This window comes from Podarcis liolepis (assembly GCF_965112155.1).
Source record: "Podarcis liolepis genome assembly, chromosome: 3".
NCBI classification, from domain to species: domain Eukaryota; kingdom Metazoa; phylum Chordata; class Lepidosauria; order Squamata; family Lacertidae; genus Podarcis; species Podarcis liolepis.
This window is the reverse complement of record NC_139557.1, coordinates 71,092,432-71,105,687: the sequence shown is the minus strand read 5'-3', so window position 1 is coordinate 71,105,687 and position 13,256 is coordinate 71,092,432. Positions and strand designations below refer to the sequence as shown.

The 13,256-nt window shown below is 42.3% G+C and overlaps 1 protein-coding gene across 2 annotated transcripts; it reads left to right on the top strand.

Moving 5' to 3' along the window:
* Positions 1 to 81: 81 nt before the first annotated feature.
* SOD2 (superoxide dismutase 2) lies at positions 82 to 9,928 on the top strand. Of its 2 annotated transcripts, none has more exons than XM_083496660.1 (5): positions 82 to 673; positions 2,620 to 2,822; positions 6,952 to 7,068; positions 8,423 to 8,602; positions 8,822 to 9,928. In XM_083496660.1, exons 1-5 carry the CDS (start codon positions 633 to 635, stop codon positions 8,965 to 8,967), a joined length of 687 nt encoding a protein of 228 aa, XP_083352786.1. In that variant the 5' UTR covers positions 82 to 632; the 3' UTR covers positions 8,968 to 9,928. The 2 variants fall into 2 exon arrangements, with proteins under 2 accessions (XP_083352786.1, XP_083352787.1); XM_083496661.1 differs by having other exon boundaries at positions 606 to 1,161.
* Positions 9,929 to 13,256: the final 3,328 nt, after the last annotated feature.

Below are 13,256 nucleotides of genomic sequence, written 5' to 3'. Positions count from 1 at the left end.
AGTACCGAGGCGAATTGGGGATAGAAATACTACCACCACCTTGGTTTCTGACATTAACCGAGTCAGCTCTTGTCAGCTATTTGACAAGAGACTGTGGAGACATGTCAATCGTGAGCAGACCACCTCTCTACGGCCCAAGTACTGGTTTTAAATGTGCAGTAAGAGAATTCAAATTTTGCATGGAGATGCATTCTGCTTTGGTTTCGCAACATCCAAAGGCGCTTTTATGGAAATTCCCGCGCTGCTCCTAATGGAAGAGGCCCGCCGCTGCGCCGTCGCTCGCAAGCCTGTCCGAAGAAGGCAGGCTCTCCCGGTGGCCCCCTTAGGAGCCAAGGCCAGAGCTGCGCAGCAGACGCAGCCTTGTCGCGAAGGCCGCTTTATTTCATAGCGCGCCGAGGCCAAGTTGCCCTTGCCTCGCCCGCGTCAACGCCTCGGCCCGCCGCTTCTTCATTACTGGCGGGCGGAGAGGCGTCTCCCCGCCCCAGGCAGCGGCAGCCGGGAGAGGAGGAGCCGCGCAGGCGTTTCGCGGAACGAGGCCGCCAGACGGCGAGGCGAGCGGGGCTGCTGGGGCGTAGAGCGCGGCCGTGTCCTTTGGCGCTTCTCCTGCTGCTCCTGCTCCAAGCGGCGTCTCCATGATGCTGCTCTGCCGGCTGGTTTCCCCGGGCGGGTGCAGGTGAGAGTCCGGCGGCGGGGTCGCTCGGAAGCCCTTGAGCTGCCTCTGGCCAAGGACACGGCGTGGTGGGCCCTCTCGGGGCAAAGGAGAGGCGGAGCAGCGGGCGGGACAGAAGAGGGAGGTGAACAAGGGAAGGGCGAGACTTGGCGCCCTGGAGTCAGGGGAACGAGGGGGAAGCGGACCCCATTTCGAGCCAGGAATCTGCGGCTCATGCAGGAGTTCGCCAGCCAAATGCATAAAAGTGGGAGCCCCATAATATGCGCTTAATGTGGTGCTTGGTTGGCCTATTATTGCACGAGGACTCGGGCAAAGCTCCCTTTCCAGCCGTGGAGCTCACTGGGCTGCTTGCTTTGGGCAAGTTGCACACTCTCGGCCTACCTCACGGGGTTGTTGTGAAGCTAACATTGAGTGGGGAACTGCAGAATGCTCATAAACTTCTTGGGGAAGTGAAGTTATTTATAGCTGAGATTAGGAAAAAGAGTTTCCCGGTAAATTTGAACTCGTACACCTTTCGCATTAAGGGCTAAGCGTTTAAGCCCGTTCTGTTTGTCAACGGCAGCTTGTAATTTAGCTTTGTTAAAGAATATTAAAACGTTTCCCCCATCTGTTGGGGATGTGAAATGAGAACCCGTAGCTGCTCTAGGAGTGACTGTGTGACCAAGAAGCTGATTCCCTGTTATTCAGGGTTTTGTATAACTTGCAGGGTGAGTTTACATACTCTTAAAAATATATATGTTTTATTAATTTTTATTATATCAAACATCTTAAAATGGCAATCATTAAGAAAAAATAATAATTAAAATCAACTATCATTTTACATACTGTTTATAGAATCAATACAATAGTGAAATGTAGGATTTCTACAATCCCTTGACTTCCCTCTCCATCGTTCCATTATTTTATTGTTAATTCATGCATGTCCTAGTCATATTTCCCTCCGTTCATATCTGTTTTTATCTATTATTATAATATTGCAATTTTTTTTGGAATCCTGCTGATGTATCAACATATGCTTTGACATATATGCAATAAAAATTTCCCATTCATTTTAAAATTTGGTACTGTCTGATTTCTGAGTCTGCCTGTTAATTTGGCAATCTCTGCATATTGCATTAACTTAATTTGCCAATTTTTTGTGTGGGGAGTTTACATACTCTTGTTCTTCTGTAACTAATTTATGTATAAATGCAGCCTTATCTGGTGAAAGGGCAATGCAGTTATCTCCAGTTTGAGATACTGTACTGAAGAGGTTAAAAAGAGTTGCTCCACAAGACAAACAAGTGAAGTGAGTTTTAAATATGATCCCAGTGATGCTTTATGTTGAAGGGGTAAGCTGTTAAGTAGAAATTCTTGTGTTCTCTCTAGAAGAACTATGTGACCTAGTTAGCCAGATTCTCTTGTCAACACAGCGGTGTTACTGATGAAATGTTTCTGCAAGTGTTGCTCCTACTTGGCTATCCACTGCCCACCTGGGGTGTGTGTGTGTGTCACCCCCCCCCCTTTAAAGATTTGAGTTCAGGCATGAACAGTAAGCGTGAATTTACATGCATTTAACTTGTGCACATTCAGCCTTTATGCACTTGGCAAAAACAGTAAAAATAAAAAGGGGGTGGGGTTGGCAATCCATTGCATCATTGCTTGCTCATTTTCTCTCTGTTTCAGTCTCCACCCCAAATGTATTTCAGCAATTTGCCATTGATGCTTCTATTTGGTGTTCCTCAATGTTAGCAAGGATATTGGGATTGTGATGTCTGCGTGTGGGTTACTTAAGTTCAAGGCCCTTTCAGCCTTGGTTTAGTTAAGTGGGGCTAGCGGTAATGAAGATAGCTGTGAGGATAAGTTAACATTCTAAAAGAAGAAATTATAAAGAATTTGGCTGGTCACATAATATAGCAAGATAAGAATCCTACATTTTTTATTTTTTATTTTGTTTCCTTCTCTTCCAGAAATAGCAGTAAACTGATTGCACCTCTTGGGTGTCTGGCATCTAGACAAAAGCATACTCTTCCTGACCTGCCTTATGATTATGGGGCCCTGCAGCCCCACATAAGTGCAGAAATTATGCAACTTCACCACAGTAAACATCATGCTGCGTATGTAAATAATCTGAATGTTGCTGAAGAAAAATACAAAGAGGCCTTGGCAAAAGGTATGGGTAACTGTATATCTGTGTTACATGTCTGTCAGTGTGCGCCCACATGTTGGCTCTTGGGCTAAAGTTAGTACAGTACTTATTTGAGACAGAGGCCATGTTTTCCTAAAGTGGCCAGCTGCAGTGCAGGGGGGCTATAGTTTATACCTTAAGCTCCAGAAAGCATTTCAGACGCCTGGCGTAGGATCTCAGAATTAATAGTTATGAGATTTGAAGCCTTGTAACTAGAAATATGTCTGTACTAAAACTTATTACTGTAGTCATCTTTATTGGTACATTAGGAGTACCATTATATTACAGCTGTCACCTTGTCCAACTAGTAGTTGCCACAAGAAAGGCAGATGAGGCTCAGAATTTGTACCTCCCAACTATTTTCTGTTGAATTTTGGAGTTAAGGCTGAATTGCATTGTTCTTTGTGGCTGAAACTATGCTGTATCTAAAGCAACGCTTATACCTTGTAGTTACATTTAAAATGTAATTTCTTATCAAATGTTGAGATTTTAATGAAATCTCCAGAGTTTTGCATTAATACTAATGTGATTAAATGGGAAGTCCATGTAACTTTGTGATACTAATTTTAAACTCAAGAGCTATAGGCTGTTTTAAAATGTGGTGCATTTCTGCTGAGTCCAGTTAGTATTTCAGAGCCTTATAAGGAGGCATAAGGCTGAGAAATGATAAAGAAATATATAAGGTTAGAAATAATGGTTTTTCTTCCAAACTGCTGTAGTGTCACATTCTCACACTAAAACACCTGTGATACAAGGGGAAGCTGCTGAGAGGCAAACACTGAAGAATTGCAACACATGTTGACTTGCTGTATATGTGGCTGTCTGAATGAGTTCAGCAATGTAACAGGTTGCTTTGAAAGGCAGTAGAATGGAGCTGTAGGATTGCCCATCTTGGGCTGGACATTTGAGATTATTTGTTGTGTTCAGATTTGAGTACAGTGGTACCTCCGATTGCTCACGGGATCCGTTCCGGAGCTCCGGTCGGATTCCGAGTAATTCGCAATTGGAGGTGCCTGTTTTGCGCATGGCGCGGTAGAGTGTTTCTGCGCATGCGCACGTGGCGAAACCCGGAAAAATACTTCCGGGTTTGCTGCATGCGTAACCTGAAGGATATGCAACCAGAGGTGTACGTATCCAGAGTTACCACTGTATCTTATTGTCCCTCTGCAATGCCCATGTTGTTTCAATAGAGCTGTAAACTGTTGGATGTCAAGTTACATTGGTTGCAATTCTGTACCTATTTACTTGGGAGTAAAGCTGGTTGAAATCACTGGGATTTACTTCTGTGGAATTATATATAGGATTGCACTGTTCAATGCATTTTCAAAACAACATTGTCAAGTATTCAAAAAGGCAATTCAAGTTTTTATTTTTTCTACAGTGTATGTATACAACTTCAGGGCTCTACACAGTTTTTCTCTGTAATTTTCCTCGCAAGCTTTACGGAGAAAGAAAGGAGGAAAATAACTGTTGCTATGAGAGTTAATGATTGAGCAGAGACAGGAATGCCTTTTGGCTGGTGGCTTCAAGATAAGCAAATTGGCCGTTTACTCCCTTTCTTTTTAGGCTGTATCCAAGAGCACTTTCTGAGTGCTGTCAATAGATACCTAGTCCAATGTACAAGAGTATTCTACTCAAACTACATGAAGCAGAAAATCTGCACTTGGTGCAAAGCAGATTTGTTGCTTAAAGTGACACTGAATCTCAGTTTGTGTTGAGTTGCACAACAGCTCTCCCATCAGAGGAGCATTCTGTTGCAATGTAATGCAGGAAGGCTCTTTTGAAAAATCAAATGAAACAGTTGTCAGTTTCCAGAATCTTAAACTCTGAATTTAAAAAAGAGGAAACCTAAACTTGATAAAGTACATACACATTTTTGTTGTGTAAATATTAGTTCAAAAATATGTCCAATATACTTCAGTGCAAAAAGCAGTGTAAAAACCATCTCTGAAGTGCCCCCATCTTCCAATATAAGACAGGTGGCAACAAGGAATAGGACCTTACTCAGGGTGCCTTGCCTTTGGGGTGTGTATTTTTTAAAGAAGCTGAAAACTTTTTTTTCTGGCTGCTGTTAACATGATTTGATTGGGATTTCTTGCTAATTTAAAAGTGTTTTAAAGTTTATTACTTTAGATTTTAAATTAGCTGCTAGGATGGAGTATAAGTATTTTAAACAAGTATTTGTAACTTTAGCAGTTCAGATTTACTTATGGATTATATATTAATCAGACACATGCCTGTATGTTAGCTGCCCTAGCTCTAGTGAGCCTAATTGTGGCCTGGCTAATTGTAGTGAGCCTGTCTGTAGGCTTTTTATCTATTCTTCTCAGTGCAGTAAAGCGAACACAACTTCTGCCCCTGAAGATCTAGTTGTCTTCAGTGAGCTTTTTGCCCTCCGTCACTATTCTCTGCATGCACACTTTACATAATCTAACATTCAAGAAAAAGAATGGGAATGTCAAGCACTAGTTTAGCTGCATCCTTGCTTGTTTCCCTGGCATGGGAAATTTCTGAGGCTTATTCCCCCCCCCCCCCCATTCAACACTCCTGCATGCTGCTGCTGACTTCTCCTCAATCCTGGCTTCATGGCACAGAAGGGACTCTACCAGCAGCAGTTGCCAGGAATTATGGAATTGTAGAGTTCTTTGTTAGGACTGTGCTTGAGGGGTAGGCAGATGAAAGAGGGCGTCCCTTGTGTTTGCTTTCATACTGCCTAGAAGTACTCTCATTCTCATTTTAAACTCTTCTGCCCCTTTCTCACAGCTGGGACAGGGAAGCGATAGCTGTAGCCCCTTGGAGCTAGTCTGATGTCCCTGGCTCAGCAGCACTGGAGGGTTCCAAGCAAGACTTGGGAACAGGAGTTGTAGCTTTTGCAGAAGCTCCAGAGCACAGAAAGTACAAATTTCTCAACTCGTTTGGAAGGGAGCATAATGATGCCGCATAGTTGGACTTGAGGATCGCCTACAGCATATTCATTCTGTTGGGAAGCACATGTCACAGTTTGCCTGAATTAAGGAGTATTTTTAAGTGTTGTTCCCCAGCCTATGGGAGTAGGTGTAGAAATTTGGACTCAGCAGTTTTATGTAAGGAATTCAAGGGTCAGTGCTGCCATTCCTCACATCTTTATTGTAACATGAACTCATTTAAGGGGACATGCTAAAGAAGGAAATAAATTGGGCTGGAGGAAGAAGCATTTTTAGTATTGCCATATCCTCCTTTAAAAAGGGAGAAACTGCCTGAGAGTCCCCAGGCAAATGAATGGAGATGGACCTGCTCTCTTGATTTGTCTGTCAGGGATCAGCAAACTTTTTCAGCAGGGGGCTGGTCCACTGTCCCTCAGCCCTTGGGGGGGGACTATATTTTTTTGGGGGGGGATGAAATAATTCCTATGCCCCACAAATAACCCAGAGATGCATTTTAAATAAAAGGACACATTCTACTCATGGAAAAACATGCTGATTCCCGGACCATCTGCGGGCCAGATTTAGAAGGCGATCTGGGCCTTAGTTTGCCTACCCATGGTCTATGTGTTCCAAGAGACTTTGAGGAATGGCTGGTGGCAACTGAATAGTGGCAGACTATGCAGCCAAGCCAAAATTTTGGGACCCTGTGTGTGTGTACGTACGTACGTACACACACATTCACACTCACAAAATATGTATAAAGGTTGTGGATTTATATAGACTAGTGTATATGTTAAGGCACAACTCTTAAAATATCCAGAGTTATGGTAGGCAGAATTCTGTTCATGTCAGAGGAAGTAGAGGAGGAAGTTTGGTCAATTCCTCTTTCTCCCTGTGACCCCCTGAACAACTGCTCAGGAGAAGTGGAAATTTTCTGAAACAGCATGAAAGATAATTGAGAGGGGGGAAGACAGTAGAAGAATCAGTGAAAATTTCCTTCATACACTTCTTTCCTCCATCTGGGAGCTTTTGCTGGAACAGCCAGTCTTGATCCTAATCCATTATTTGTATTTTTACTTTCTTTTCTAAGCTGCAATTCATTGATTCAAATTAACACTCTTAACTAAGTGGACTCCTCCTGGGGTAAGGAATAATATGTTCTCTGCTAAGGCTTACTGGAGATGTTGCACTTAATTCTCTGTTCTTTGCAGGTGATGTGACTGCTCAGGTGTCTCTTCAGCCAGCTCTGAAGTTCAATGGTGGAGGTCACATTAATCACACTATCTTCTGGACAAACCTTTCTCCTAATGGTGGAGGAGAACCAAAAGGTTTGTAATCAAAGCATTTTAATGTTACACAGGACAGGACATTTGAAAAGCCCCACTCAATCAGACCAAATGCTAATGTTTCATTTATTATAGCATCTTTAGTCTGTGTTCCAGTGTAGGTGATAGACAGCGTAAGACAGCAAATAAAGTGTGTAATGCTTATCATGAAGCCAACAATGAAAACATCTTAAATAGCATTCAAGGTCAACAACAGCAGTAGGGAACATCAGATTGCATTCTCTTCCACTAAAGACCTGGGCAGAAAGCTTGCATCTTGATAACCCTCCCCCCTTTGAAAAAGGATACAGAGATGGGGTCAGGCACACCTCAGATGAAAAGGTATTTCAGAAATTGGGAGTCACCACAGAAAAGGCCTTCTCCCATACTGCTGCCTCACAATTTTTTATTTTTTATTATTGTCCAGCATTCTGTCTTAGCAGCGGCTAGCCTAATAACTATGGGAAGCCTCCAAGCAGCATATAATGCCAACGAGGCACTTTATCGAAAGCTTTTTTAAAAGTTTGAAGCACACAGTGCTCAGTTTGCATGTAACGTTAAGGCAAACCATGGCTTAGTGAGAACATGCAGCTTCCCAGAGAACAGTTTGTGGCTGCTGCTGTGAGCTACGTTATGGTTTGTTTTAGTGTGTCATCCAAACTAGGCTTGCAGTTTGTCTCCTCCAGATGAACCACAGTCTGTAAAACAATGAACGTAATGCATGAATGGCTGTGTGTTACTTATGGCACTAAATGTGACATTTGGAAGCAGAACACTTCGAAAAGTGTAATGGTAGGCATGTCCTCTCTTAAGCCTCTTCCAAATGGCATGGGTGTTTGCACTTTAGCTTGTGGACAGGCTGTTGCCCACATGAGCTTCACACTGTTATCTGCTGTTCCCTTGGTTCTCTAGACAGCTATCTAGATGTAATACTGGGTTGTGATGTTAGGTAGAGGTTATCAGCAGGCTGTAGGATCACACACTCCCACCAGTCAGCCCTTGCTTTCCTCCCACCCTTCCTGTAGCCACAGGAAGTATTCTAGCATCATCCATGTTAACTGGTTATCACTAACTGGAGTTCCCTGTTAAACAGCTTCAGAATGTTTATCAGAGATTGGTTAAGAGGGAAGCAAGTTAGGGTTAACTGTTAATGCTGGTGCTGAGGTACTGCTTACCTATGGTTGAGACTGGCAAATGAAGGACTGGTGATCCTGCAACTGACTTCCATTCTATTGACGATTGGAAGATTTACATCTGTACCTATCCTTACTTGTGAATTAATATGAATGATTTTTTGGAACATCAAATGGAAGTGTGCTCTGTGTGTGAATTGTTATTATTATTTTCATTTATTAAGGGGAGCTAATGGAAGCTATTAAGCGTGATTTTGGCTCCTTTGCAAACTTCAAGGAGAAGTTGACAACTCTTTCAGTTGGAGTCCAAGGCTCAGGATGGGGATGGCTCGGTTTTAATAAAGAACAGGATCGACTGCAGGTGACTGCCTGTTCCAATCAGGATCCTCTTCAAGGGACTACAGGTGAGTTTCTCTAGCTGGAGCTTGTCTACAATTGAAAGTACAATTTTTGCTATGTGGTAGATGAAAGCAGACACCAGCAGTTCTGCTCACCAGAGCAAAGGAAGAAGGACTCCCTGCTTTCCCTTGCATAGCTGATTGGATAAGAAATCTACTTGTTTCCTCTTATCAAAACCTACTTGTGTGCAGGAAATAAAAATAAATATTTCTCTTCTTTTCTAGGTCTTGTTCCCCTTCTAGGAATTGATGTATGGGAGCATGCATATTATCTCCAGTATAAAAATGTTAGACCTGACTATCTCAAAGCTATTTGGAACGTGATAAACTGGGAAAACGTATCTTCGAGATATGCAGCTTGCAAAAAGTAGAGCAAAATCTTGTACAAGATCATTAAAGAAAGAACACTGTTATTCCTTGATCATTTTTGTAGTAACTTCTAGCAGTTTGTTTGCTAATTGCTCCACCACTTAAAATATTCAAGCTCATCAAAAGAAAGTTCTTAGCTCAATGTTTGCTTAATTTGGTGAAACTGCTCACTTGTTCTTCAAAAACAGGAAGCCTTTATCCAGTGTTCTGAAAGAATACAATCCCTTATAAAACATCAGTATGGGATTACAACTGGTTCCTTTTGATAACATGTGATTTGCTGCTTACTCTTTCGAGTGAGTTTCAAGGTGTACGTAATTCAGAGGGAAAGTCCAAAATAACAGCATTCTCAGAGCATTTTATAGACTATGAGCAGAATTCCTCTTCCTCTTCTCCCACTTGCAGCCCTTGCAAATCTCATCTGGGGTGTTGCCCCTCTACAGAATATCAGGTTGGTGTGCAAAAGGGGGAGTCCTGTTGTGGAGTGCAAATCTGTTTGTCTTGAGGATGGGCACCATTGAATATTGCCCTGTGTTTGATTAAATGCTGTTGCATATATTGTAGCCTACCAAAACCTTGAGTAAAAGGCAATTCGTTTTAGTCTTCCTAACAGCCGATTTTGCAAATGTTTGTTTGTTACAACGTGAGGACTCCTAATGCATGTCAGCTGCTAAGAACAGTGGGTTAGCTTTCATGATTTTTGTCCTGCTGAAAGTGGAAAAAGGGAAAACAAAAAATACCCTGGAAAGATGCATTGCACCAAATGTATAGGATAAAGTGTGTTTAATATATGTGTTTGTCTTCAAATGGGAAGTATCCAATTGTTTGCTACTTCTGTAGGATGTATTAATAATGGATAATGAAATTATTTTCTAATATTGCTGTAACTGGCTTTCCTTTTTTGTACTGCAGCATTTGATTGGAAATCTGAACTTTGCTCTCGAAATAAAATCTATGAAGTTACTCTGCTACATGATTTAGTATGTTTAAAGGCCCCACAAGGGCCTTAAATATGTGTCTGAGGTGTTCATTATACCACAATACCCACAAAAACATCTTTATTCCTTCCCAGCAGCACCCCCACACTACACCCCTGCTTTATGCCCCCCCTGATAATATGTGGGGTTAGAGAAGGAAGAATTAGATGGTTGAAGATAGATCAGAAGCTAAATGTTTATAATTTAATGGACTTAGTAGTGTTAAAATTTTACCAGATTTGTTTTCACCAGTTCTACTCTTCAATGTTGATCTTGTAAAATAGCACACCTATTAATCTAAGCTTCTACATCTAAGCCTCAATTTTTTCCTCACTTGTTCCTGTAAAGGAGACTGCTGCATGGGCCTTTATGCATTCTTCCACACACATTGAGCTCTATGAATGGGTTACCTAGAAGCTGCATTATTCTACCCTCGCATAAAGAAAACACTAGAGTTTAATTTAAGCAAATTATAGCAAGTGCATATATGAGCTGTCAAAAAGAATTCGAGCCAACGGCTAAATCTTCATCTTACAATGGAAGTGATGATACAGATGAACAAATCTCCAAATGAAAACGCATGAGACCCTTGTGCCTCTTGCATCTTATTGCAACTAAAGACAGTCTAGCTGTGATATACTTTGGGAGCAGTACCTACAAAGTCATATTGGGCCACAAGAACACTAACAATTCCCACTTCTGTGGACTCAGACCTTTCCTTACCTCCCCAGCAGTAGCAAGGAAGCCAATTCTTCAGTATACCTGCAGCCTATGCTGGTCCTGCAATGATCCCTGAAAGTCACAGCCACTGGTTCCCCTCTGCGTGCATCTTCATACTAGTCTCTGCCTTTTCTTTCCCCATAATAAATGTGATATAACTGGAAGAACTCCATTTGCAACATCTAACTTGGATTGACTGATTTTTTGAATCCCAATGGATTCTCCATAAAACCATTTGTCTTGCAAAAGCTTGAGCATGAAAAGAAAATCACCTTATTTCTAATGTTATTGTGCAGTCTGGTCCTCTGCATATTTACTCACAGGTAACTTAATGGGATTGCAGCTTTACGAGGGCTTTGCAGTGAAGGGAATTGACTGGTGCTGTGATTATACCTGGCATATAAATCCAGGCCTCATTTTATGTCATTGCATGTGATCCCAAGAGAAGTATGGCTTTAATAGGGAGGGGGGTTCTGTTGACTGGAGATCAAATGTGAGGTTTCCATGTTGTGCTGTTATGCCTATAAAGCTGCAATTCTGGGTGAATACAAAAAAGTAGCCCTTTACCCAAGTAGTTAATCAGGGTGTTCATGTAACTGAGTGGCAATCTTGTTGTCTTCTTGTTGTTTAGTCGTTTAGTCGTGTCCGACTCTTCGTGACCCCATGGACCAGAGCACGCCAGGCACTCCTGTCTTCCACTGCCTCCCGCAGTTTGGTCAGACTCATGTTAGGAGCTTCGAGAACACCATCCAACCATCTCATCCTCTGTCGTCCCCTTCTCCTTGTGCCCTCAATCTTTCCCAACATCAGGGTCCTTTCCAGGGAGTCTTCTCTTCTCATGAGGTGGCCAAAATATTGGAGCCTCAGCTTCAGGATCTGTCCTTCCAGGGAGCACTCAGGGCTGATTTCCTTCAGAATGGAGAGGTTTGATCTTGCAGTCCATGGGACTCTCAAGAGTCTCCTCCAGTACCATAATTCAAAAGCATCAATTCTTCAGCGATCAGCCTTCTTTATGGTCCAGCTTTCACGTCCATACATCACTACTGCGAAAGCCATAACTTTTAACTATACGGACCTTTGTTGGCAAGGTGATGTCTCTGCTGCCACCATCTGCTAGGAGGCAGAGGTGGCAAATGGAACATCCCACCCTATGCTGAATATTCCCTGGAAGAGAGTCCCCACCTCCAGAACATAGCTTTCTGTTATTAAATGTCAAACTGTAACTCTCTAACTTTACCAGCAGGTGCTGCTGCAGTACCATACTTAGAAAATGGGTTTGGCTTACAGAATCTCTTTAATAAGATTGTAGCCCGACACTGTTTTCTTTTAGCTTTCTTTTTGGACCATTTGACACACCATCACCCGCTTTATTAGGGGAAATTTAGTAAATAGGTTCTACAAGCTGTTTGCCGTATGCATGAGGGCACATGATGCAGCTGCCTTGCTGATGCCAAGGAAGTCTGGGTCTGAACACTGCCTGGACGGGACACTGTCTTGCAAAGCCCATGCCTTGAGTTCCACGACAGAAGAAAGGTGTGAAATAAATGCACGGAATAAAGGAATTTGACAATATAACAAGGAAGAGTGGAAACTTGCATCTTTCTGAATATTCTGAAGTTATGGAGAGAGAGAAATGTTATATGGCCTTTATTCAGATTTAAATTCGGTAGGCAGTATTTACATTGGTTCATTCTCAGTTCATTTTGAGAAATATTTCTTACTTAATTTCAAAGCTATAAGGACTACTTCCTTGAGTTTGTTTTGGTTTATACCTTGGCTCAGGGTAAGGAACCTTCTCACACAATATGAAATCACATAGCGCAAGTTGTAGGGGAAATTGAGCAATTTGAAACTACCATGCTACTTCAATTGCTGCTGCTGCTACACAAGGAGAAGTGTGTGCTGTATGTGTGACAATATGCTGTGCTTGGCAATTGGGCAGTGCTATCTGAAAGAGATGTTCCTTTCTTGCAATACTGATGTGCTAGAGGGGCGGCCCCATGCTCCATGCTCCAGTTCCATGAGGTGGGCTCTCAAAAGTCCCAAGTTGGCTACCTCAGCTCCAAGAAAACCTTTGCAGAGCACATGATGCTGATGGCTCCTGCTGGCATTGGTGGTGATACTGGAAACTGGAACCATTATGCTGGAACTGTTGTGATATAGACTCAGTGCAGCAGAGCAAAGGGCTGTGCAAGAACAGAGGCATGAAGCAGAAATCCACATCGCCTGTGTCTGCTCGTTCCTTTGGTTTGAACCAACAACAGAATCCCCTTTCCTTACTTCCTGCAACCAATTTAATTGCTTCTTTTCTCCGAATAAAATTATTGTTTCAAATAGGGGTTTATTATAGCCACCCCTTTTACCAATAAGGTTTTATTCAGTCAAACAGCAAAAGATACTTCAGATTTGTCCAGATTGTAAACAAATTATTTTGAGGGACTCCAGTATGTAAAAGGAAGCCGACAAATACATAATCTTTGAATCAAGTTTTTCTTTTTTAATCTCCTCCCCACCCCGCGCTTGTGCTTAACAACTTAACATTTGAGACAATGTGTTTTTTATTATCTTGGCAGTCACAGATCCTGATTTGAAAA

Bases quoted from the DNA above. Each gene is read 5' to 3' on its own strand.
- SOD2 (XM_083496660.1), top strand. From the start codon at position 633: ATGATGCTGCTCTGCCGGCTGGTTTCCCCGGGCGGGTGCAG. The intron at 674-2,619 runs GTGAGAGTCCGG...CTTCTCTTCCAG, and splicing joins GTTTCCCCGGGCGGGTGCAG to AAATAGCAGTAAACTGATTG. The intron at 7,069-8,422 runs GTTTGTAATCAA...TCATTTATTAAG, and splicing joins TGGTGGAGGAGAACCAAAAG to GGGAGCTAATGGAAGCTATT.